Below are 24,659 nucleotides of genomic sequence, written 5' to 3' on the forward strand. Positions count from 1 at the left end.
AAAAAATCTTCTATGCTCACAAAGGCTGCATTTATTTGATAAAGTACTATAATGTTGTGAAATATTATAACATTTTAAAATAGCAATTTTCCAATTTAATCTAATTTAAAATCGAACTTATTCATGTGATGGCAAAGCTGAATTTCCAGCAGCCATTAGTCCAGTCTTAAGTGTCACATGACCCTTCAGAAATCATTCTAATATGCTGATTTGATTCTATTATCAATGTTGAAAACAGATGTGCTGCTTAATATTTTTGTGATAACAGTGATACATATTTTCAGGATTAATAGAATGTTCAAAAGAACAGCATTTTTTAAATATTTTGTAACAATGTAAAAGTCTTTACTGTCACTTTAATAATTCTAATACAAAACTAATTTACTAAAGTATTAATTTCTTTCCAAAAGAAAAAATGTACTGACCCCAATCTTTTAAATGGTAGTGTACCATGTATGGCCAAAAGTATCTGGACACCCAAACCTCATATGTACTTAATGAGCATTTAACGTCAAAACTATTAGCATTAATAATTTAATGCTGTAGCATATAATATTTAAAAAAGGGTGGCCGCATATTTTTGGCCTCTTAGTTTACATATCTTGATGTGTATCGTATTGTAAGTGCTACTAACATGCCTGATCCAAACTGGAGACTCAGAGACAGAATAAGGATGGTTGTGAAAATGATCATGAAGAGGGCAATGATGCTGATGAGGAGAACAGATGCTGTAGGTTGGGGTTTTGATTGACCTTGTGCCTCTAAGCAGAGGCGGGTCAGTGGAGAGAGGAGGAGTTTCACTAGCACACATTAGCCTCGTTTAATTTCATCCCCAACCTTTTTTTCCACCCTCCTCCATTTTAGTCCTACATTTCTCTCTTCCCCTCTCCCTGAGGATAAGATGAGCGTCGGAGCGGAGCAGGTGACAGTGAAGGAGGAAAGGGGTGGGGGGGGGGTCTTTGGGAGGAGGGCGAAGGTTAAGTAGAAGCAGAGTTTTACTCACAGAGGCCGAAGGATAAAGTACCTTCTTAATGTCCTTGTTCTTCTTGACGGTCCACAGGCCGTCGGACAGCTTGTCGAAGTACTTGCGTGCTTTAGGGGCCTGATCCAGCATATGGTTGGGCGGGACCCCCAGCACCTCCACTATTTTATTCATCTGGTCCACCTGAGAAAGGTACAGTACAGTGTAAGGGAAGGATCCAAATGGACTTTGATGCAACTGACATGTTAGCAAGTATGCGTCTGCTTCATTAAATATCATATATATGACCGATCAATACATTCTGAAATACATTTTATTACTTGAGGAGTTGATTACCGGTGTGTATAAACAGGACCTTGTGTTCAGACCAGTGTTATATTAGTATATTTCATAGTATTTATTAATATTTTGAATTAGCTTTTATTTTTATATTTTTAGTTTTCATTTTAATTTAAATTATAGTAATTTTAATGTGCTTTTGTAATTTTTAATTATTCTATTTAGCTTTAATTTATTTTTATTTCAGGTTTAGTCTTGGTAATTTCTTTAATTCAACTTAAACTTTAATTACACAAATTACACTTTGTTGACAAGTCAACATTACTATTATTATTATTATTATTATTATTATTATTATTTAAGTTTTTAATCTAATACTTATGTATTAATTCAGCTTAATTTCAGTTACTGGAAATGATTTTTAATGGATTTAAATAGAGATGCACTGATATATCAGCCAATAATCAGTATCGGCCTATAAAAGCAAATTTTCACACTATCGGCCGATAGTTTAAAACAGCCGATAGTCAGGGCCGATATATCCCATCAATCAAAAGTGGGCAGGAAAATGCACTGAATTTGTGCTTTGTATAAAGAAAATGCTAAGAAACCAGTTTTATGTTTAATATTAATAGTAATTATATGAATTAATAACACTGGGAAAGTTAAGAAATATTAATTTAATCTTCAGAATTTAGTTGAAGTGTGTTAATATTAATTTGAGTAATGTGTTTGTTTATGATACCAGTTACTCTGAAACAAGTTGATGAACTGGAAGGAAAGTTTTTATTTGCATTTATTTCAAAATATAATAATTGAAAATATAATGATTAATTAATGAAACTATCATTCATTTAAAAGAAGGTATAAAAAGGTACCCCCAAACTATCAGTATCGTTATCGGCAGATATCACTCTGAAAAATCGGTGGAGAAATTTAGTATCGGTGCATCTCTAGTTTTAAACATTGGTTCAGACTGCACTTTATATAATTGTTTCATATACATATGCATCCAACAAATGTCTGTGGGGGTCACATCACATTTATCAGTGTCTTGCAGTGCATTTTAAGTTGCTGAAAATTGTTAATTGTTTTTTTTATATATATAGTGCAGCACATGAACCCATTAGAATAAGTCGGGGGTGGGACGAGTGGCATTTCTTGTTTTGTATACTTACAGTAGCAACTGTTATATACTGTCTTAATGTCTTTAAAATAATTATAATATTTTAATAATGCATAATGCTGACAAGCCTGGGAATTAAAAAACAACTTCCTTATATCCTGTTTGTATGCCTGTTTGAGTTTACTGAAGCATGGCTCATACAAGTGAAGTCTTAGGATAAGCGTCAAAGAAAGACGTACGCAGGACGTCACAAAGCTTTGCACAGTCATTGTGTGACTAATCCCCAAGCTGTACCTCATTGGAGCCGCTAAAGAGCGGTTCGCCCGTGTGCATCTCCACCAGGATACAGCCCAGAGACCACATGTCTATAGCCAGGTCATACGGCATGCCCAGCAACACCTCAGGAGAGCGGTAAAACCGACTCTGGATGTACTGGTAAATCTAAGGGAGGGAGAAAACGGAAATGAATGGCATGCACAAACACATGATGCACAAGTATGAGTACATTTTGACTTTTCTCCACTAGGGGGCAGCAGAAGCTGCAAGTTAAGAAGGGTGCAGCACTGCCACTAGGAATCTCAAGCAGTAAAATCCATTTCAGCTGTGGCAAAGTCCTCTAGAATGTGCTCTGAATGCACATCCCACCAACTAAGACCACTGCATGTTTTTCTCTCTTACTGGTGCATTTAATCATTAGAGGTTCACCACAGCATGTCTCCATTCTTCATTTTTGTTTATTGCAAAATGCAAGTTCACTAGTTACTACAGTGTGTGACCTCATATCAGCCTGTTGTTAAACAGTGACGCCAATGGGCCTGAGATGCGGGCTCACCCTCTGTCCTAGCTGGCAGGAACTGCCAAAGTCCACAATCTTGATGGCACTGCGCTTGGGATTGCAAAGGAGGATGTTCTCAGGCTTGAGGTCGCAGTGGATGATGCTGAGCTCGGGCGTGGCCAGGAAGAGCAACGCCGTGCACAGCTGCTGAGCGAACTTGCGCGTCAGGTTGAGCGAGACGCCGCGGAAGTTGGTGTTACGCAGGAGGTCGTACAGGTTGTAGGAGAGAAGCTCAAACACCAGGCACAGGTGGTTACGGAACATGAAGTGCCTTTTTAAGTGGACTATAGAAACATAAATGAGAAAGAAAAGGGAGTGTTAGGGAGCCTGCTTTGAGGTTTCTCAAAGTTATCACAAAAAGAGTTGAAATAAGTATGTTTAAAACTAATGTTTAGCAAGTGAACTAGATATCAGTGAGATCCAGGATATCCATTATACTTTGCTTTCCGTCTATGACACGGGTTTGCAAAGAGTGGGGCTCGAGAGCATGTCAGGAGGGGTGCGGAGTAGGGATGGGCAATATGATGATGTCAACTGATAGAGAGTTTCTTAAATAGTTTATCTGTATGCAAATAGTCTATATCCGTGCAGCGCAGGACTGCTTAAACACAATTGAGAAGCAAGGAAACATGGATGAATGAGAAGAAAGAGCGGGACGTGCTTTATGACGAGTTATTAAAAGCATAATATACCGCGACAGAGAACTTAATTCAGTACTGAATTCAGTGCGCTTTGGATGTGGCGGCTTTCTGTGGTGCACATCCGAAAGGCACTAGTGCTGAATTCAGTTCACTTTCACGGCTTATTGCGCTTGAACGGTCAAATATATTGTCAAAATGCTTGTCTTGGTGAGTATTCTTGTAAACACAATCAGTTATGTCAAAACTGAAAGTAAACAGTTGGGCGAAATTATCATTATATTATATTACATTATATTAACATTATATTGGATAAATGCATAAGGTTTTAAAGGATTAGTTTACTTCAGAATTAAAATTTCCTGATAATTTACTCACCCCAATGTCATCCATGCTTTTCTTTCTTTCTCTCTTTCTTTCTTTCTTTCTTTCTTTCTTTCTTTCTTTCTTTCTTTCTTTCTTTCTTTCTTTCTTTCTTTCTTTCTTTCTTTCTGTTTATGTCTTTATGTCAAATGCTTGTCTTGCACTGCTCTGTGATGCGCCTGGCATTACGTAATCACATTGGAAAGGTCACACGTGATGTAGGCAGAAGTAAACTCCATCTCATTTTGTCCTCCAACTTCAAAATCATCCTACATCATTGTTTTACCTTTTTTTTTTTTGTAAAGGATGTTTGGCTTAGTCTTTACACATTTGCTTTGTAGACACTGGATCTGTATTTCCACTTAAGACACGAGTGACCTTTCCAATATGATTACGTAATGCGTGGCACATCGCAGAGCAGTGCAAGATGAGCATTTGTGGTTAAAAAGTATATCATTTTTTAATTTTTTTTTTTAGAAAATGACCGATCATTTAACTAGATAAGACCCTTATTCCTCGGCTGGGATCATGTAGAGCCCTTTGAACCTGCAATTTGGACCTTCAACCTGTTGGTAACTGCTGAAATCCACTACATGGAGCAAAATCCTGGAATGTTTTGCTCAAAACCTTAATTTCTTTTCGACTGAAGAAAGATGACATGGGGGTGAGTAAATTATCTGGAAATTTTAATTCTGAATTGAACTAATCCTTTAAAGTGACAGCAGCCTCATATAGGCCTGTTGTTAATGTTAAGGAAAAGAAAATCATTCACTGCTTTTGACAGAATATCTTTCATAGCTTTATTAAGAATCTGTGTATATGTAATTCATACAGTGCAGGATTAGGGCACCATCGTGCATGTTGTGTTAAGTGAGGCCCACTATCTTTGACTTTCAAAACCCCTCATGTACTACTTTTAGTCTTGTATACTTATTGCTTTTGGGTGGCAGGAAATTCTCTTGCCATAAGGTCAAAGTTTTTTCTTTAGAAGACTAAATGTAGAGGAACAGCTGCTCGTCATATTCTTGAACGTATTGCAAATAGTGTCTGGTTTTTACCTATGTAGTACTTCATCTCAGTGTCATGTTTGTTCATGAGCTCAAGAAGCCGCAGCTCAATCTGGGCCTGGTTCAGGAAGGCTTTCTTGTTCTTGATGATCTTGATGGCCACCCACTCCTGCTCATGGTGGTCATAGGCTTTTACCACCTACACAAAAAGGAGCAAATTAGCATACACTTGGCCAGATGTTTTAGATTTACTACAGAAAAATACAGTAGTAACATAAGATATTTCATGTATGATTTAACATTTTAAAAATGCACCCGTTCCTGTACACAGATTTTCGAATCCTTCAGATTTACTTGAACAAATCCTTATTTTGCCATTTATTTGACCATTCTAGTATGTAGTGTGGTTCGCTTATAATATGCTTTAATTAAGAACATTTCAGCATTTCTAATGTAATGAAACATTACCATGTTTTTGTAGGGTTTTTTTTTTTTTTGACAGAAAAGTGTACATTTACCAAATTTGGGAACCAGTAGCATACTAAAAACTATAGTTGTGTAGAAACTGCCATCAGTTTTCCACCAAAATAAAACAGTTCAATATTGTTTTATAATATTATCATGCTTATGTTGACTGTGTGACTTATGGATCAAATGAAGTTAGTTTGTAGACCAAAAAAGGCATCACTTGCTAGTTTGTAGTTTTTCCACACACCCTGTTGAACATGAGCGCTGTTATTTCAGTTTGATTTTATGCCTGTATTCTTTTATCGGTTCTCATCTTCAGAGTCGTGCTAACCTGTCCGAAGGAGCCCTTGCCAATAAGTGAGTCGATCTCGTAGCGGTCCAGCCACTTCTCCCCGTTTTTCACAATATAGTCATAGTTGTCATCATCGTAGCCGTCGTTGTACACCTTGCGCTCTTTTTTGGTGCTGGAGTCCTCAGGCGGAACCTGCTGGGCTCGCCGTTTCTTCTTCGTGTAATACACCTGGAAAGTGTACAAAACTATTAATATTTGAACCTCTGTTGTTACTTCACTAATAACTAGGGGGTTGGTACAATTGGTCTTAATATATACATAAGTGTAAATATGAAAGGCCTGAGCTGGATTCACCTCATTGATGTGCTTGTATGTCTTGATGAGATCGACTGAGAGTTTTCGTAGCGGGGCGCTGGCGGGATCTCGAAAACTCGGGGGAATCCTCCTCTGCAGGATGGTCATATCTGACAGCACCTGAAAAAAGTGACACCAAGACAACATTAAGAAAAAAGAAGGGCAACAGAAGAAACACCATAACAAAAACAAAACAAGTATATATAATGTGTGTGTGTATATTATATATATATATATATAAAAATAAATAAAAACTTAGCTATACATACACACAGTATATAAAATAAAAATAAAATATAAGAAAACCTATAAATGTAATTTCAAGTACTTTAATAAGTAGGAAAAGTTTACTAATAAATATGGCGATTAATTTAATGCATTAATTTAGTTAGTTTGATAAATTATAGATAAAATATTGCAATAATAAAAAAAAAAAAGCAGCACATTATTTATCATCCTCCTGACCAATACATGAAAACTGTAATAAGGCAATCTCCAACCTACATGCAATAATGATGCAATAGCTAATGACGTCAATATGCATGTATACATAGACCAATCATGAAATATTGCAAAATATAAGTACATGTTATGGGCGAACAACCCTTTAGTCTACCTCAAACTTCTAAGCAAACTCGACTGCATAATATAGCTATGAACTTTATACCAGTAACAAGAAATAAAACAATATAACTTTTTTGTAATGTCTATGCAAGTCAAATAAGCAAGTCATTTAAATACAGTATATGCAAATATCACAGCGTTACTGTTATGAATTTATTCAATTGCAATTTTTAAACAAAAAAGGACAAGTCACAAACACATCTTTACACATCACAATAATTTTGTGAATGGTGCTTTACATATGGGTTATATGATATAATTTAATTTCAAGGGAGTGCATGTTTCTGGTACCTGCTGCTGGTCGGCCATGGAGTGGATGTTACTGAAGGAGGGGTGGCTGTGCTGGCTCGACATGGTTGGCTCAGCGGGGGAGAAGCCCAAGGCGGCAGGCTGGCAGAGGGTAGAGGAGGGGGGCTTGCATCCTGAGCTGCTTCCACCTTCATAGAGTAATGGGAGAAAAAACGAAAGAGGTTTCAGAAGACACATTGCTAAAGTGCATCGCACACGCCAAGCAAATACTGACATGGGTGTGGGGAGAAACACTGCACTGCAGGGGGAAGTAGAAATATGAACACACAGACTCACACACACCATATTGGAAGTCAAACTGAAGGCATTTTCAGAGCCTCTAGCTAAGAGATCTTTGAAATCTCCAACAATCGGATGGAACAGTGATAAGAATGATCGGTTATCCTCTCAAGAAGCTCCAGTTCATTTTGGCTGGGAAATTACAGCACCGTTCCTCAGGTCAGCATGACAAACGTGCGTTGGAGGTGGGAATACTCTGCTATACACCTTCAAAGCCCTGAGAATGGTTTCCAAATCAGAATAATTCTCTCAACTTTCTAAGCAGCATGTGTTTTTTTCAACAGCTATGGGCAGACGATATGCAAACGCCAGAAAATCACTGTACAGTATGTCACTGCCAAACCGGTGGAACAAAGAAAAATGGTCGTGTGACATTGCACACCAAATTCTCAGTGGATGATGGGAGTGACTGGGAGGCAAGCAGAGCTATCCATGGTCCTGTGCTGCCACTCGTTGGCCAAGAATATGCTGCAGCTATTACTTTCAAACACAGGCTGCACATTAGGCTGCCTGCTAGAGTAATGCTGACCTCAAATTAAAGGTGAATCATTGTGAAAACATGTCATATTTAACCTAAAAAAACAACAACTATATTTTGCATATATTTTGTAGGTTCACAGTTACTTTTTTAGCATTGTTTGAAGCATTATTTTCATGACAATTAAGCTCAATTTCTACTGCAATGTGTAACATTTTTATTTTTCTACACAAAAACTATAATAAAATCAATTCAAATATTTTAATATTAATTAAAATTAATATTAACAAATATTAATTCAAAAAATTAAAAGGCATTACAATGAATATTATCATGGTGAATATATATATATATATATATATATATATATATATATATATATATATATATATATATATACACACATATAAGAAATACATGTGTATGTATGAATACCCCCAATTAAAGTAACAAAAAAAAAATGTGTTGCATTAAATAAATGAGAATTTGGGGAAATGTGCTTAATTATCATGAAAATAATATCACAATCCCAAAAAATCTTATTTGTATATATGCAAAATACAGTTTTTCATTTTTATGATCTACACATATTCTTGACCGGTTTTGTGAGATTAACCCTTATAAACTAGTATAGAGCCCCCAACCAAGAAATCTGAGACCATCAAGCATAAAAACTGTGTATATGAACCATATATATATATATATATATATATATATATATATATATATATATATATATATATATATATATATATATATATATATATATATATATATATATATGTGTATATGAACCATATATATATATATATATGTGTATATGAACCATATATATATATATATATATATATATATATATATATATATATATATATATATATATATATATATATATATATATATATATATATATATATATATAAACATAAACATGAAACCTTTCACAATGTAGGCCAGTCAAGTTTTTGGAGCTAGTTATGTGTACAAAAGACCAAGGGACTAACGGAGCACTAAACTACAGGCTTATAAAGAATTAATGCTGTCCCAAATTTGATGGACTGAAATTTTAACTACAGGATGTGATTTTTTTACCCACAATAATCCTCTAGCACATTGAACATTCATAATGTACAAAGGAAGTATTGGTCATCTCGGGAAAGAGGCGAGAATGTGCCGAGAGTACAGTAATTAAGTAAGATTGCTGAGTGCGGAAGCAGGGACGTAAACGTCTAACGAGGGGATATGAAATGGATGAGATATTCCACAGTGAATGCTTTTATTGCTGCTTTCAGGGGCTGACAGGTGAGGAGTAATGGGGGTGAAATTTATCAATGACACATTACAACTTGAAATAGCTGGGCGATCAATGGCCGTAGCTTAAACAAAGTGCAAAACGACACATCTGACCACCATCAATCCCAGGGAGTGATGGCAAGCATTGCTGTTACATGCCCATAGGAGGAGTCCCAGCACCAACTCACTGACAGCAATCCTGCCTGGATATACATATGTGAGTCATCTCCAACTGGTTTCTTTCTACTCAGACCCTGTAGCAAATGGCAAAACAGCTCAATTAAAAATGTTTTAAATGCATCTAAAAAAACATGACTTTGTGCACTACACTTAGAATCAACAAAATCCCACATAACAATTTCATTTCTAAAAGAAAATCACTTTTATAATGCCCTGAATAAACATGCTCTAATTTCAATTTATTTCCTTGGCCTCATTTTCAAAGAGAAACAATGACTAAAAGAGTGTGATCTGCTGAGCACCAGGAAAAATGTCACACTGTGCCTTTAAATGCTGAAATGAACACATTGAGAACTTCCTGAGTGTGACACCCCCCTTCCTCTGCTCTGATTGGCAGAGGCCCCCTCCCTCTCTCCCTCACGATTGGCTGCTGGTATCCAAGGGCTGGGCGGCGAGGTCTCTATAAATAAACCTGGTAGCTTGTGCTGTATCAGCAACCCTTCCCACAATGCCGCTCTCGCCCTCCCTTTCCCTGCCTGTTACCTCCCCCCCCCCACTTCTCGCTTTCAATCTACGCTGATCTGGCCGTAGCACTCACATAAATGTTGCTCCCGATGGGAACGAATATTAATAAAATATAACAGAGGCACATGCTCCTCTACAGACACACAGGTGCCTGGGTAGAATTTATTGTCACATACGCAAGTGTCACATCGCAGTAGTTAAATATATCAGGTGGTGGATGAAGTAATCATCCGCTGCAATTAACCATGCAAAGAACCCCCACTAACCAACTCACTCCACATCCCAACAGCTGACCAAACACAGCTGCCAGCTGCCAATCACAGTGTCACCATGGCAACAGACCAGCCTACTCCCTGTCTCTAAGGCACAGGAAGAGGATGGTTGTGTGTGCATGCGAACAGCTGAACACCCCTCCCCATCACTCCCACCTCACCCTTCCCATGTCCGTATTGACCCCCTATCTTATTCCCTGTTAGGGTAATGGGAACGCTGGTGCTACTGAGCCAAAGTTGGACACACCATGATAGGCATAAAGGGAAAAGAGGACAGGGAGGAAACTCTGGGTATTATCCACAACTTATTTTGCTTTTTGCCCCACTTTGAAAAACTATGTAAAAAACATGTTAAACGATAACAAAAGAGTGACTTGAGGGGCTCCGTAATTCCCATGCATCATATTCATGCGATTCATGAAGGAAAAACTAAAACTTGACCTTAGTGTGAAGCAACAAGTTGGTGTTGCTTGAACACAGGACAACAGACCACGTGCCGGAAAAAGGGACATTGTAGACATACAGTACATAGAGGTGAATAAGGCAAGGATGTTCGCGTCACATCATGCCTACAGTCTAATGTGTGTGTGCGTAGCCGCAGATGGCAGGTCACATAGATGTCATGCCAAACACTGGAGGACTTCAGGATTCAGAAGCTAAGCTAAACTCTGCCCAACAATAGTGTGCGTAGTTGTGAGCTGGTATGACAAAGATGAATGAAGAATGAAATAAACATTACAGACTGGGTCAAATCTCCCATCATGCAATGGGATGGTTTGTGATTTCCTTCATATGTGCATTTAAAGATAGGATAGAGCACACATGCAACTAGCACTGGGGAGTCATATTTGCATCTTACTTAACTCAACTTTGAGGAAATATTACTTATTTAAGCACTGAGTGAGCTTGAGCCACCACCTCCTAGAATCTCCCACCGGTCATCTCCACTTTTGATTCTCAGAACTCACTCATTTGCAAGAGGACACCATCCTCAGAGGGGCATCTGCAAAACTTTCAACCTTTCCACTAAGTTCAGCACCTCTTACTGTGTTATGTGATATAACCCCGTCCAACCTTTCCTTGGCGGCCAAAGCCCAAACAGTACCACTGAGAACTTTAAACAGTCAGGCCTCCATAGCTGAGTCAGACTCCACACTATTAATAAAAAGCCATCTGGGTGGACGCCTCATACAGTGACACTGGTAAATTGAGAGCTCACAAAGTGCATTAAAAATAAAATAAAATGAATTCCCCACCTTAAAATACATCATTAGCTATAGATGCATAATAACCCTCTGCAGAACAACCAACGCTAAAACAAGCGTTGCTGTCTGAACGTTGGTATCTGACCAATGCTGATATGGATTTTTAAATTGCTGAATATATATATGTATTTTTTAAAATCGGTAAAACTTTAATTTGTTAACATTAGTTAATCCATTAACACTACCTCATGAACCAACAATGAACACTTTGTTTACAGCATTTAATAATCTTTGTTAATGTTCTAAAAAATGCTATTTTGCACATGTTAGTTCACAGTGCATTAAGTAATTTTAACTAGTGTTGTCAAAAGTACCAACATTGAAACTAAGTCGGTACTGAAGTTTTAAAAATGTGACGCTTTGAGCGCTGTTGAGCAGATTCACCTCTGATTGGCCACTGTGTTCACGAGCTCATCAGATATGTCTGTGATTGGCTACAATGATCAACGCTTCAAAAACATGTTGTAAATAGACACGCTCTTCACCGAGCGCTTACACAGATACACACGGGAGCATTTGAAAGCCGGCGTCTATTAGCAGATCGTTCGCTGACAGACAACTGCTTTCATACGCTCCCACTTTCAAAAACTTCTGTGTGCTTTTAAACGCTCCCGCGCGTTGATCATTGTAGCCAATCACGGACATATATGTTGAGTGCGTGAACACAGCGGCCAATCAGGTGTTTACGAATCCACTCAACGCGTTACATTTTTTTAAAATTTCAGTACCGACTTGGTATCGAAGTCGCTACTTTTTACAACAATAATGTTAAAAAATGCATATTTTGATTATAAAAATGTATTAATTAATGTTTAAATTAACAAACATTATTAAATGCTGCAGAATTATTGTTTATTGTTAGTTAACTAATGTTAACAAATGAGACCTTACTGTAAAAATCCCCAAAAACATTTGGCCGACAGTAGATTTTGCAAAAGTTTACCGGCCAAGCAAATATGGTTATTGTCTAAATGTGATCTGAAAATGGCCTAAATAATAAAATTAACACTAAAGAGGGCCAATATATCAGTCAATCAGTATTTAAAACTGCTTAAAAAAAAAAGTTACCATTTTTATGCCATCACCAATAAGTTTAAGCCCGCTTGTCATAAACAGATGCACGCTGACTGCTGTCATGCACAATGCTGAATCTCCACCCCTCTTTATCCTTGAGTTTTAAACACGAGCCGCGGGACCCTAAGGAGCTTACGTGCTGATCTCTCGGTGAGACTGCACCTTCACAGCTCAAGGCGACTGCGAGCTCACGTTAACACCAGACTGGCTAATCTAAAGTGACCACCACTAATCAAGCGCCCCTTGAGTAAAGAGCCACTTGCTCCAGTGGAGGTGGATGTTGACACAGAACGAGGAGTGCAGGCATATTCACGTTGTTTACTTTCTTTCTTGGAAAGAGCACAGAAAGGATGATGAGAGAGAGTGAGTCAGGAGACACAAGTACAGACAGTAAAATGTGAATACTTAAAAGTGTATGTGAGTGACAGAAAAGGGGATATTGGGAGAATGATACGGATAAGTAACTTCAGTGTTTACTGAGCTGGGGTGGGGTGGGAGGGGAGGGGGGGTTAATATCAGTAAGATGTTGGATGGATGGGGTAGGATCGCTGCTCTGGTCTTGCAGGTACACTGTGTATGCATCTGGTGAACAATAACATGTTTTTGTTCTGATTCAGGCCCACCACTAATCCAGCAGGAGGTGGGGAGATAGAGAGCCAATGAGCATGAAGGGCATTTGTCACTTTTTCCTCTGAATATGTGAAACAACAGATTTTATCGGCATGCAAAGATGACAACTATAGGCAGACATTTTTCCACAATGGCTCATGCACTAGTATAGGCGAGTTTAATAGACTATACTAATTGGATCATTGAGGAAAACAGTATTATTTGTGGTTACAATTAAGCTACAAAAAAGATCCAGTATGTTTGTGGCGCAAAGAAAATTAAACAGCTTTCAATGCTTCAAGAACGTCTCGAAAAGTAAATCAAAATATCTAATTCAACAGCCAAATATCTAGGTGTTATCACCAGATACATATTATTAGAACCAAAATATATCAATTTAGCAACTTTTACATAAACCCTGAATGATAAAATCAGAAAAACTGGACACAAAAAGGTAATCAAGCAGCTGTATAGCAAATACTTCAAACTAATTAAAAAAATTAACATCTAAATAAGGAAATTTATGATGTCAACAAAAACAACCTATATTATGTGCTGAAAAGGAAACTTTATATTTAACCACATGACAATAACTCTAGATTTTAAATGGAGTTTACATGGCAAAATGGCTCATTTCACCTTTAGACTGAAAATCGGCAAGCAAACAAACATGAAAGGCAGAGCGAGAGAAAGGGGCAAAGGGCAAGGAGTGAACGGGTTGTTTGTATGAATGTTGTGACTGTCTTTCTGTCTTTCACAGTCCAAACTCCATGCACCTTGATTCAGGGCTGTGATTCTGAGCTGATATGATGTCTTCAGGTGCCCTATCAGTTCTTTTCTTTGTCTCATATAGGTGGATCCACAGATTAGTAGTATTCCTGCAGCATTCCCTGAACCAAATGGGTTACATGCAGTTATATCTATCTTTAAAAGAGTTACTCAGGCTTCTGAAAGGCAGTTATACACATAGTGCTTGACACGCCAGACAAGGGTGGGGGGACAGAAATAGCAACAGGAGAAAAGTCTGCTGGATACACAGATAAAAATAAAAATTTAAGGCAGAAAATGCAAAAACACTTTGAATGATTCTGTTACTTCTCATCCCAAATATTTTAGCCAGTCTATTAACAATCATCCCTTTGGAGGGAGGTTGAGGTTAAAAGTTTAGGTCCCTGTATCAACAAACAGCATATGCAATGCACAGAGAGCAAAATTCCTGACAGTCTACAATTCTCTTTCAAGCCTGCTGTGCAACAAGTGTGCATATGCATTTTCACTGCAAACTTTTGGACTTGTCTTGTTTTGTTAAATAGCACAAATCAGGTCATTTAGTGCAAATGGGTTTATAACTACAACAAGACCCAAAAGATGTCAAATTACCAGTCTACGGATGCTTCATGACATTATCTTCATGGCCGAAGTCAAAATGAACATTGGAGTTTGAAGCCAAATCCAGATTTGTGTGGTGTAGGGTTAGTACTTTGCAGTGGCTGTAGATTACTTGTTTGGAAACTTTCTTGAAATGGGCCAATTAAGCAATTATATCGTAACTGCATTAAGCAGCTTAATGCTTGATGGATAATTGAGTCCTTTAATTCCAATCCTGAACTGACAGAGAATGGGAAAGACGGCAAATAATGAAGGTTGTGCTAAACAAGCCTATGTCTAACAAACCAGCAGCCACTTTACATTGGTATATATCCAAACAGTAGGCTGGAGATCACTGCACTTCTTAAGAACTATACCATTGCAAGCCTGTTTTATCAACCCATTGTCACTTATAATAAAGTCTTTTATTTTCATTATGGTCTTTATTTGGCTTTCATGTGGCCAAAATAATATACTGGACAATAATTAAGCCCTCGCTCTACAAAATCATCAAATGCAACAATGCTCTTTGTGTGTAATACTGAATCTACATAAAGTACCAAACAAAAAAATTCACAGGACAGCAAACTGATACCACCAGTGGAATAAAAGCAAAAATCAAAAATAATCTGCCATGACAACAACCTTTTTAGTGTCATCACAACTCAGAGTCACATTTGTCTAAATCATAAAGGCTTAAAATATGACTAACAAACCAAGAAAAGCTGTTTTGTGACGTACGTTGTGCATAATACAGTACATGCTGGTCTACAGAGCAGCATTCTGCTGCAGCTCTAAGATTCCCAGCAACAGAGCGATCACTGTGAGCTCACACTGCACGTAGAGCTCCCATAGCACACAGCACAAATTACCGCGCAGAAGTGACGCAAAGATCAAGCAGCCTCTGAAACCGTTCAAAAATGTGCCTATTCCCATGATTGTTTGAACGAGTGATGTTAAGACAATGAAGGGAAAAGGAGTGAAGTTCTGTAGGGGGTATCTTAAGAGTGTGAAACATTTAACCAATTTATGTCCGGTCTAAAAGGAAAATGCTTCTGCTTGGGCTCTTTTTCTATCTTGAATAACCCAATATTCATATATAAACAAAGTATTATACTGATTTTTAATTGTTAAGCATTTACAATTATGCACATCGTGCCATGCTTTATCTGCTTTCACTGACAAAACACTGACAATTAAAAGCAAGGTTGCTGATGTAGGAGACAATGTTTTGACCAAACTGTTTTTACATTCTCAATACTCAACCAAAACCTAATGTACTTCCTCAAATTCCAGAGCCCTGTTATCATCACAATTCGCTTGCTTTCCCCCCTCAACATTCCATGCAGTTTTAGGTGTTGTTGACTGTATTTACACCATCAGGATTTCTAATGTTTACCATTGGCCAAAGGTAAATAAGACCTTTAACAGAAACCAATGTTTGACAAAGAACTGGATGTGAATTCCTGCCCTGACTGAATGCCTTTCATTTTTACTTACTTCAACAGTTAAATAATGTATGAGCGGACACTGATTTCCCAACATTCATGCATGCTCAAATGTTAAGGCCACCGTCTTGTGCAGCACATGAGCTTTTTTATAGGTGCAAAGAGAGGATGTACTAACTTCTTGCCGGCTTCCGTAGCAGGTGTGACTGGGGTAAGAAGCGATTCTGATCCGGGCTTCCAATCCAGGATTCGGTCGGCAAGTTTGCGACCATTCTGTTGGAAGGCTGCGGCTTCTCCTCCACAGACGAAGTGATCACCATCTGAAATGCTTATGCGTTGGCCCGTGATATCCAAAGAATGACTCTAATCGAGTTTGTTGGGGATCCCAAAAAGTACTGAAAAAGTCGCTGACATCAAGTATAGAATAATCCTTCGCACATGCCTATAACTTCAGTAAATAATCCAGTAGGGTACATCCAATGGTAACTAAACTCAAGTTTGAACCGTAAAGGCAAGTTATAAAGATTAGGATTTAAATTTACGCACAAAAATATCTTTTAATTACTTGCGAAATCCTGAAGTGACAGACAGAAGAAACTGATGAACGAAAAAAGGCACCATTAAGTTATTTCAAACACCGTTTCATTTCTGTCCTTGCTATTCCCTTTATTACTATAATATTCTAAGGCAATGGATTGGGTTTCAGGCAACAATGCTCACTTTTGGCATAAAAATATACATATTCAAACTATGTATATACTTTATAGAGCTATATATATATACTCTGCAACACACACACACACATAAAGATATATTTCTCTGTTTATATGGGGATGAGCTTATTTGGTTACTAAAGTTTGCTTTACTTGTACTGTATCTAGATTCATTGTCTTACAATACAGAGTGGATTCCATATGATAAAATATCAATAACTTTTGGAGAAACTCTTCACAAGAGTGGGATAAGATTGAGATCCTTGTTGAGACAGGACCCCCCACTTCAATTTTCCAATCCAGATAATTCAGCAGCTGACAAGGAAACCAGAGCTAAACCTGGAAGTGTTGGTAGCCTTAAGGGTGTGGGTGGGGGTCTCAATTTTCAACACCATTTACCCCATCACTCTTGCTAAAAATAGAAGGCGTTTCTTATATTCTGTCTAGGTATCCTACAGTAGCTTAAATTAGTCAAAAAAGGCAGGTGCGTTTGGAAACAATGGTTGCCACTTTCCTCAGTTACAATCTCAATCCTGATAAGCAAAAAAAATGCAGCTCCAGGTAAGAAAGATGTCAGTGATTTCCTTATGGGAAAAAATAGTTACCCTTCTCGCTTGAATTTAACTGGCAAAGTCTGCAGGTGTACCAGCGACCTTATTAGCTGTCAAGTCAAAAAAGAAAAAAAGGGGGGGAGGAGCTCAAGACATGGGTAACAACAATCTATAGCTTGTGATAAATGTTTTCGTGGGCTGCAGGATCAAAACAAACACGTGCAAGCACAAATAACTACAACGAGTCAAAGTGCTGAAGTGCAAATTACAGGCACAAAAAATGCACAACTACTGGAGAAGGGAATAAAAACTAGCCGATACTTTTTCACAATACAATGTGGGTGAGAACAGAATTTAGTCTCAATTATAGAGCGCGAATATCAAACGAATAGACTGCGATTCCCATCGCTCAACCTCTTCAGTTCTGCAAAGAGACGTTTCGGTTGCGCGAATGTGCTTGGCATTTAAAAATAAAAATGATATCCAGAAATAAGTCCAAACAATCCAAACGTACAGTTCACTCAAAAGTTAGGATTTTAATGGTGGGCGCTCGCGCTGTTGTCCAACCGTGCGCTGTCAAGTCGCCTCAAAGAACAACAGATCACCGTTAAGTTCGCGACTGACAATTTGCAACTTTCCTTCGACCATAAAAATAGAAATCAAAGCGTCACCAAGCTTTTTTCGTGAAGAACATCAGCTGGCAAAAAAATAGACGTTACTTCCATCCTGAGCTGTCAATTCCGTGCAGTTTAGTTGGGCTTCCGCGTGCGCTTTCACAGATTCATCTGCCCTCGTAACTCCCACTTTTGGATATCAACCCTCAACCGTAACGCTCCTTTCGTTTTAAAGCTTCTCCTTGATATTTTTTTTTTCCCCTGTATAAAGTCGTTCTTTTCCACCCAGTCTCAAGTCATACTCGCTGCTTGCCCGTTATTACTCCTTGTTGTCGAGCCTCTCTGGCCGGCACTGGATCCACACCCTGCAATGAGGATTGTTCCATCCACATTCAAGTGTAGGGGGGATATAGGAGAGCCACTCTGTGGAGGAGCTCGGTTGACGCAGCTCCACACGCTTCAATGTTTAAACACCAAAAGCAGAAGGCTGCCATGAGAACCATGAAACACGTTTCAAAAGGAGTGACGCATGACTATGTGCTTATTTACCCAGATTTCATCAGATCAAACAAGGCTTTACCACAAAACACATATTCACAAGCATTTAAAAAGACCCTGCACCCCTAATGTTCAGTTTAGTAGCGCCACCAAGCAGCTTCTCTCCATTTATAGTAACTCTGCAGATATAGATATTCACACAGCGCGCGCATATTTTATATATATATATATATATATATATATATATATATATATATATATATATATATATATATATATATATATATATATATATATATATAGTGTAATATATTTATATATAGGCCTATATATATTGTGCATTGTAATTCTGTTCAGTGTTTTGTTTCTAATTATATATATATATTTATATATATATATATATATATATATATATATATATATATATGTGTGTGTGTGTGTGTGTGTGTGTGTGTGTGTGTGTGTGTGTGTGTGTGTGTGTGTGTGTGTGTGTGTGTGTGTGTGTGTGTATGTATGAAGACTTCAGATCCAAAATCCTCTAAGTGCCATCTGAAATTCAGTTTATTTTCAGTTAATTCACTTTAATGTTATTGAAAAAGGACCTATTAATTGCCATTAAAGTGAAATTACTGAATCTAAACAGACAAGCTTGATAAAAATGCTCTTTTGCATCTGAAGTCTTCATATTTTATGTATGTATGTATGTATGTATGTATGTATGTATGTAAGTAAGTAAGTAAGTAAGTAAGTAAGTAAGTATGTATATATATATTATATATAAAAGAAACAAAACACTGAACACAATTACAATGCACAATTGTACAACAAACAAACACAGCTATAATGTTGGACTAACTTTTGTAATGCACAACAATTGCACAAAGAGTTTGAACCCTATCAAAGGAGCTCAAAAAATGGGGTCTTGTTTTCACATAAAATGTTTCAGTAAGCAGAAAAGATTACACAAAGTGTATATGCTAGTCAAAAGAAATTTGAGTCAGCTATATATCATTCATGTGTATTTACAGCTTCATTAACAGTAAAAGGTGACAAAAGACAAATTAGGTGCGCAAGACTACCTTCAATTTTGATTTAAATTACTGACAAAGTAAGCAACTGTAAGTAATTTAACGTTTTGCACAGAAAAAAAAGTGTACAAACAAACGCGTCAAGGTCGGACTTGTTTAAAAAAATATCCCCTCATGGAAATATCATTAATAATTAGCCTAAGAATTCATAGCTTTATTTGAAACATTTAATTCCTTATTTGTAACAACAGCTTTGGTAACTGTGTGTATATGATAAGGAAGTTATTTTTCTGTGCCCTTTAAGTTTCATCAAACTTTTCTGTGCTAAAGCGCGCACACACGCCGATGTTCCTTTCCACAGAACAGCTCCTCAAATCTCCCTGCCCTCCCTTTCTGCTAACGCGCGTTCATGGGTGCTACATTCTCCACCCCCTGTGTGCGCGTTCGTAGGGTCTGTTGCTATCCAACGCCACGGCAGCTTACGCGCGATTGGTCAGAAGTGGTCCCCGTTGCTGTTTGAATTGGTCAGCTTGGTATGTGGGCGGAGAAGAGACGAGAGACTGCCCTTTCCCCCAGCTCCTTGTTGTCTCCAAAATACGCCGCGGAAACAGGATGACGTGCCCGCGGAAATAACACAAGACTTCAGGTAGATTGATATGGAGGGGGAGACAACAACGAAAAGTTGAGAGAGAGAGAGAGAGCGAGAGAGAGAGGAATTGTCATCACACACGAAAAAGAAGGCTATGAATCTGTGAGAATGGTTGCATTAGGGGAAACTTTTAGTGATCGTTAATCATTCATATTAATTTTTAACTTAGTTATCACTGCACTAAAGCAGTTGTTAAAATGAAATTGTGATAAGGCTTGAGTTTAAACAAAAATAAGAACAAGAGTAATATATTAATATAAATAAAAAAGAGCTCTAATGACAACTTGAATAACTTAAAATACTCTTAAAATGTGTACTTTAAACGAAAAAAATAATGACATAACAGGATCGTTACTAAAAATCTAAAACATTATTAAAAATGATATATTATGGCCTCACATACAGTTAACGTTACTGTACTGTAGTTTTAATTTGCCCGCATTTGTATTAAATACTGCACATAATATATATATTTTTAAATTTTTAATAAATACATAATATATATATTTATAAATTTTTAATAAACACACACATACATATATACATATACATACATACATACATATATACATATATATATATATATATATATATATATATATATATATATATATATATATATATATATATATATAAAATTTGACCATTCTGTGGTTAGGAAACATGTTCAAACCCCATTGCGTGCGGGTTGGTAATTCCTCTCTGTTCTCCCCTAAAAGAGTATAAGGGAGGGGGTCGATGGTGGTGCAAAACGAGGTTAACCATGCCGTCATTCATCCTCCATGACTCCACAGAAGCTCGTTTATATGTATCTTTTCACGTTTCTTTCTCTTGCTAAGAGAAAAAGATCGATATGACTATTTTAAGTGATAGCCTATGTAAGCGTATAACCATTTAAAATATTGAAATATCATAAAATATCTAAAATAACAGATAATTCGTCCAATTTAAAATCATGTGCAAATTTTATATTGAATTATTGTAAAAAAGAAAATTCACACTAAGGAAAGATCAAAGGAGGAAAATATAAATACACTAAACAACAGGCAAATAGAATAATATAAATGAAACTATAACCAGTGGCACTGGATGCATTTTTTTTAAATATTATTTCATATATAAAAATGTTTGAAAAAAAAAAAAAAATGTTTGCTTTCAAACAGACTTCAGTTTAAACTTCAAGATAATTCAACTTTCCTTCTTTCCTTCTCTCCTCCGCTACAGCAGTGCGCACCCCTGTGACAGCTGCGGCAGCCCCTTATGTGTCACATTATTATTTTGGTTTGTAAAGCATAAATGTACAAATAAACGTCTACGTGTATAAGTGAGCTGGTTCTTGAGAGGAAATGTGACTCGGTTCCAATAAATCACCTTTGCAAAGCTTCCAGACACCCGAGATTAAAAACGCAAGGCGAAGATTCCGGGACTCACGTGCCTTGCAGCAAAATTCCACCCGGCAACTACACATTGTACCATGGTAACAGCCCTGCCATTGGTCCCGGGTGCGTTTTGAAATGACCAATGGGAGGGCCGGCAGCGGGTGATGCGTGTTGCTAGGTAAACATGATGCAGTGGGAAGATACGGTAGTCGAACTTCACTGAAGAAGCTAGCAAGCGCAAAAGGAACGGCGGGGTAACACAGCAGCGAATTACAATTACACTGCGGGGAGGTTGCCAGGGTTGTGTTTCAGCTCTGCTCACGCCAGAGATGTTTTTTTTTTTTCTTCTTGATTTTAAAGTGTGCATTACAGAGTTACATTTGTCTGTTTGAACACATGCAAGTTAAATAAGGCAACAAAAATGTGCTTTATAGGAGCAGAAGATGAGGACGGCATGCTGACCAAAACAAATCATATACTCTTCAGTGCTTTATTTTCAACCTCCTTATTGACAGGCAGAATGGCCAGATATACATCACAGCACTCCCAGCAAACACTTCCCATTGGCAAATGGCTCGTCTACCAACAGTGAGATATTTACAACTAAGTAAATCTGACCTCTTAGTCCCTAAATATTTAAAATAGCCACCTAAAGTGTGTGCTTTCTTTGGACCACATCTATTCCATATATCCAAGAGCAGTACAAAAAACATGCCAATTATGGAATGAACACTTAAAACAGGTGGGGAACAGAACATCTTGCTAGATTCTTTGTAGTATTTCTTGTAAAGTGCCCTCTGACGTTCAGATGGCAAACAAAATGCCAAACTTTTAAATATAAAGTTTGTTAATATTAAACTTTTAAACACTAAAAGTGATGATTTTGAGCAATGTTGTTGTGGGCACTTTCCCATTGTGAATGGGCAACAAATTTCTCTGGATATCCAGAGAGAAATTTGTTGCCCATTCTTAATGGGAAAGTGCTCAAGCAACATCTTTCGGCAACATTGCTCAAAAAATTGCCCCGTGTATCATCACCTTAAGTGTTTTTATTCAGTTAATCTACAAGTTGTAAGTGAGATAGACCTCTTTGTTGTGCTCCGTAATTAAGTGGTTTAGTGATGCCACTCAATAGTATGGTATGAAAACACATGCACAGAATATGAAGCTGTAAAAAAAACTTGTTTCCAAACAGAACAGTTGCCCTCATTACACTTGTGTTACCTGCGACAAAAATGGCCCAATGTTGCTAATGCCATGGAAGTTCTGCCAAGAAACCTAAGATGGGCTAGGTTCAAGTTTACCATTACAGAAGTTTGAAGTTTCATCCATAAATAGGTTGCATGAGGTGCCATGCTTGAACAGTTCTGGATATGAACGCTAAAGATGTCCAACACTTAGGCCATGGCACCAGCATTTCAGAATCACTCTTTTAAGTCATAGCTGAGCTGTAACAACTTTAAGAATTAAAATACTTGCATAACTACAAAAAAAATGTTAGACTTAATCTTCAGTTTTTTTTTGTTTAAATTTTACATACATATTTACAAAAACAGAGCATCACATACACTACCATTGAAAAGTAAAAAAAAAAAGAAAGAAAATAAATTAATTTGATACATTAAATTGATCAAAAGTGAGAATAAAGACATTTATAATGTTACAAAAGAAAAAAAATCAATTTCAAACATAAAAATGCTGTTCCTTTGAACTTTCTATTCATCAAAGTATCCTGAAACCAAAAAACTTATCATGGTTTCTGCAAAAATATGAAGCAGCACAACGGTTTTCAATATTAATATAATACTAACAATAAAGCACCAAATCAGCATATTAGAATGATTTCTAAAGGATCTTGTGACAAGGAAGACTGGAGTAATGATGCTGAAAATTCAGCTTTTCCATCACAGGAATATATTAAATTTAAAAAATATATCACAATAGAAAACAGTTATATTCAATTGTAATAGTATTTCACAATATTACTTATTCCCCATATTTTTGATCACATAAACGCAGTCTTGGTGAGCATAAAAGACTTTCAAAAACATTAACGAATCTTACCCACCCCAAACTTTTGAACAGTAGAGTATGATAGACACAGGTTTTGGATAGTATATTTATTACACAGCTTTCTGTAATACCTGATTCTGATTGGTCAATTGCAGAATTTAGCAGTGAAATATTTCCGAAAAATGACTGCCTTCCAGGACATCACGGTATAACTGTTCAGTCATCCGGGAAAACTGTTTTCTACATAGTTGTGTCACATACTGTGTATGGCATCTCTGCACTTTTTATTATTTAAACTAATTAATATTTTTTCTCCATGCATTTATTTATTAATAATAATCTTAATCAATTACCTAAAAGTAACTGTGTGTAATAACCCATTTCATATCGGGTCCTGATCACCCTATTTGGGTTTATTTTGTGATAATAACAGGTTGACTTTTCCTTTACATTATGTTATTTAAGTTACAAAAGTTGATGAAGTGATTATTACGGTCACAGCATGTTAAATTAACTATGTTCTGATAATAATACATGGGACACGATGAGAAGGAAGAGACAAAGCTTGACAATATCTATCCACACGTGTCAGTGAACTTACGCCTGACCCTTTCGTGAAGCGAGACGCAGGAGAATCCCCACTGTTAATCCCTGATGAGCCTTCCCCCCACCCTGCCCTCCCTTCCGCAGCGCGACCTTTCACCTGAAAACCACACATAACAGTCACACAGACAGTCAATGAGAGAAACAGCGAGGGCGCTGTCGCCCAGTCCACACCAGTGTCACCCCTTTTTGGTGCAATTAATCTAGTATTTTAATGTTGGTGTTTTTTTCCCCAAATAAGATTAAACTGCTTTAATGTATGCATTAGGGTTTCTAGAGTTCAGGGAGAGTTCATAAGAGTGATCAGGTTGCACATGGGTCATTCCTACAGGTGCCACTGGAAGCCTTGGGGTGACATAACAATAAGCAGTAACATATAAATATTACACAATTTTACATACAGAAATAAAATACAAAATTATTTTATGTTACATACACTATACTAAAACAGAAAAACAATCTAATACTACATAACTGGTGATATCAGTGCTTTACCAGGGATTAACAGAGAAAAGCATGCATAGGGCTGTGATAATTGAGAAG

General features: G+C 37.2%; 1 protein-coding gene across 3 annotated transcripts in view; it reads right to left on the reverse strand.

The window, feature by feature from the left end:
• The window catches only part of dyrk1b (dual-specificity tyrosine-(Y)-phosphorylation regulated kinase 1B), a 44,763-nt gene that overhangs the window by 7,861 nt on the left and 12,243 nt on the right, over nt 1-24,659 (reverse strand). The window contains exons 1-8 of one of the 3 annotated variants that reach the window (XM_067410137.1): nt 16,247-18,566; nt 7,260-7,405; nt 6,345-6,464; nt 6,030-6,218; nt 5,282-5,429; nt 3,220-3,506; nt 2,682-2,828; nt 1,004-1,165 (exon numbers count right to left, since the gene is read on the reverse strand). In XM_067410137.1, coding sequence (XP_067266238.1) covers nt 1,004-1,165; nt 2,682-2,828; nt 3,220-3,506; nt 5,282-5,429; nt 6,030-6,218; nt 6,345-6,464; nt 7,260-7,405; nt 16,247-16,388 — 1,341 coding nt within the window. In that variant the 5' untranslated portion in view covers nt 16,389-18,566. Of the gene's footprint in view, nt 1-1,003; nt 1,166-2,681; nt 2,829-3,219; nt 3,507-5,281; nt 5,430-6,029; nt 6,219-6,344; nt 6,465-7,259; nt 7,406-16,246; nt 18,567-24,659 lie in introns of those variants that run through there. The other 2 variants (XM_067410146.1, XM_067410156.1) reach the window with 2 other exon arrangements.

The sequence above is a fragment of the Chanodichthys erythropterus genome, chromosome 2 (genome assembly GCF_024489055.1).
Source record: "Chanodichthys erythropterus isolate Z2021 chromosome 2, ASM2448905v1, whole genome shotgun sequence".
NCBI lineage: Eukaryota > Metazoa > Chordata > Actinopteri > Cypriniformes > Xenocyprididae > Chanodichthys > Chanodichthys erythropterus.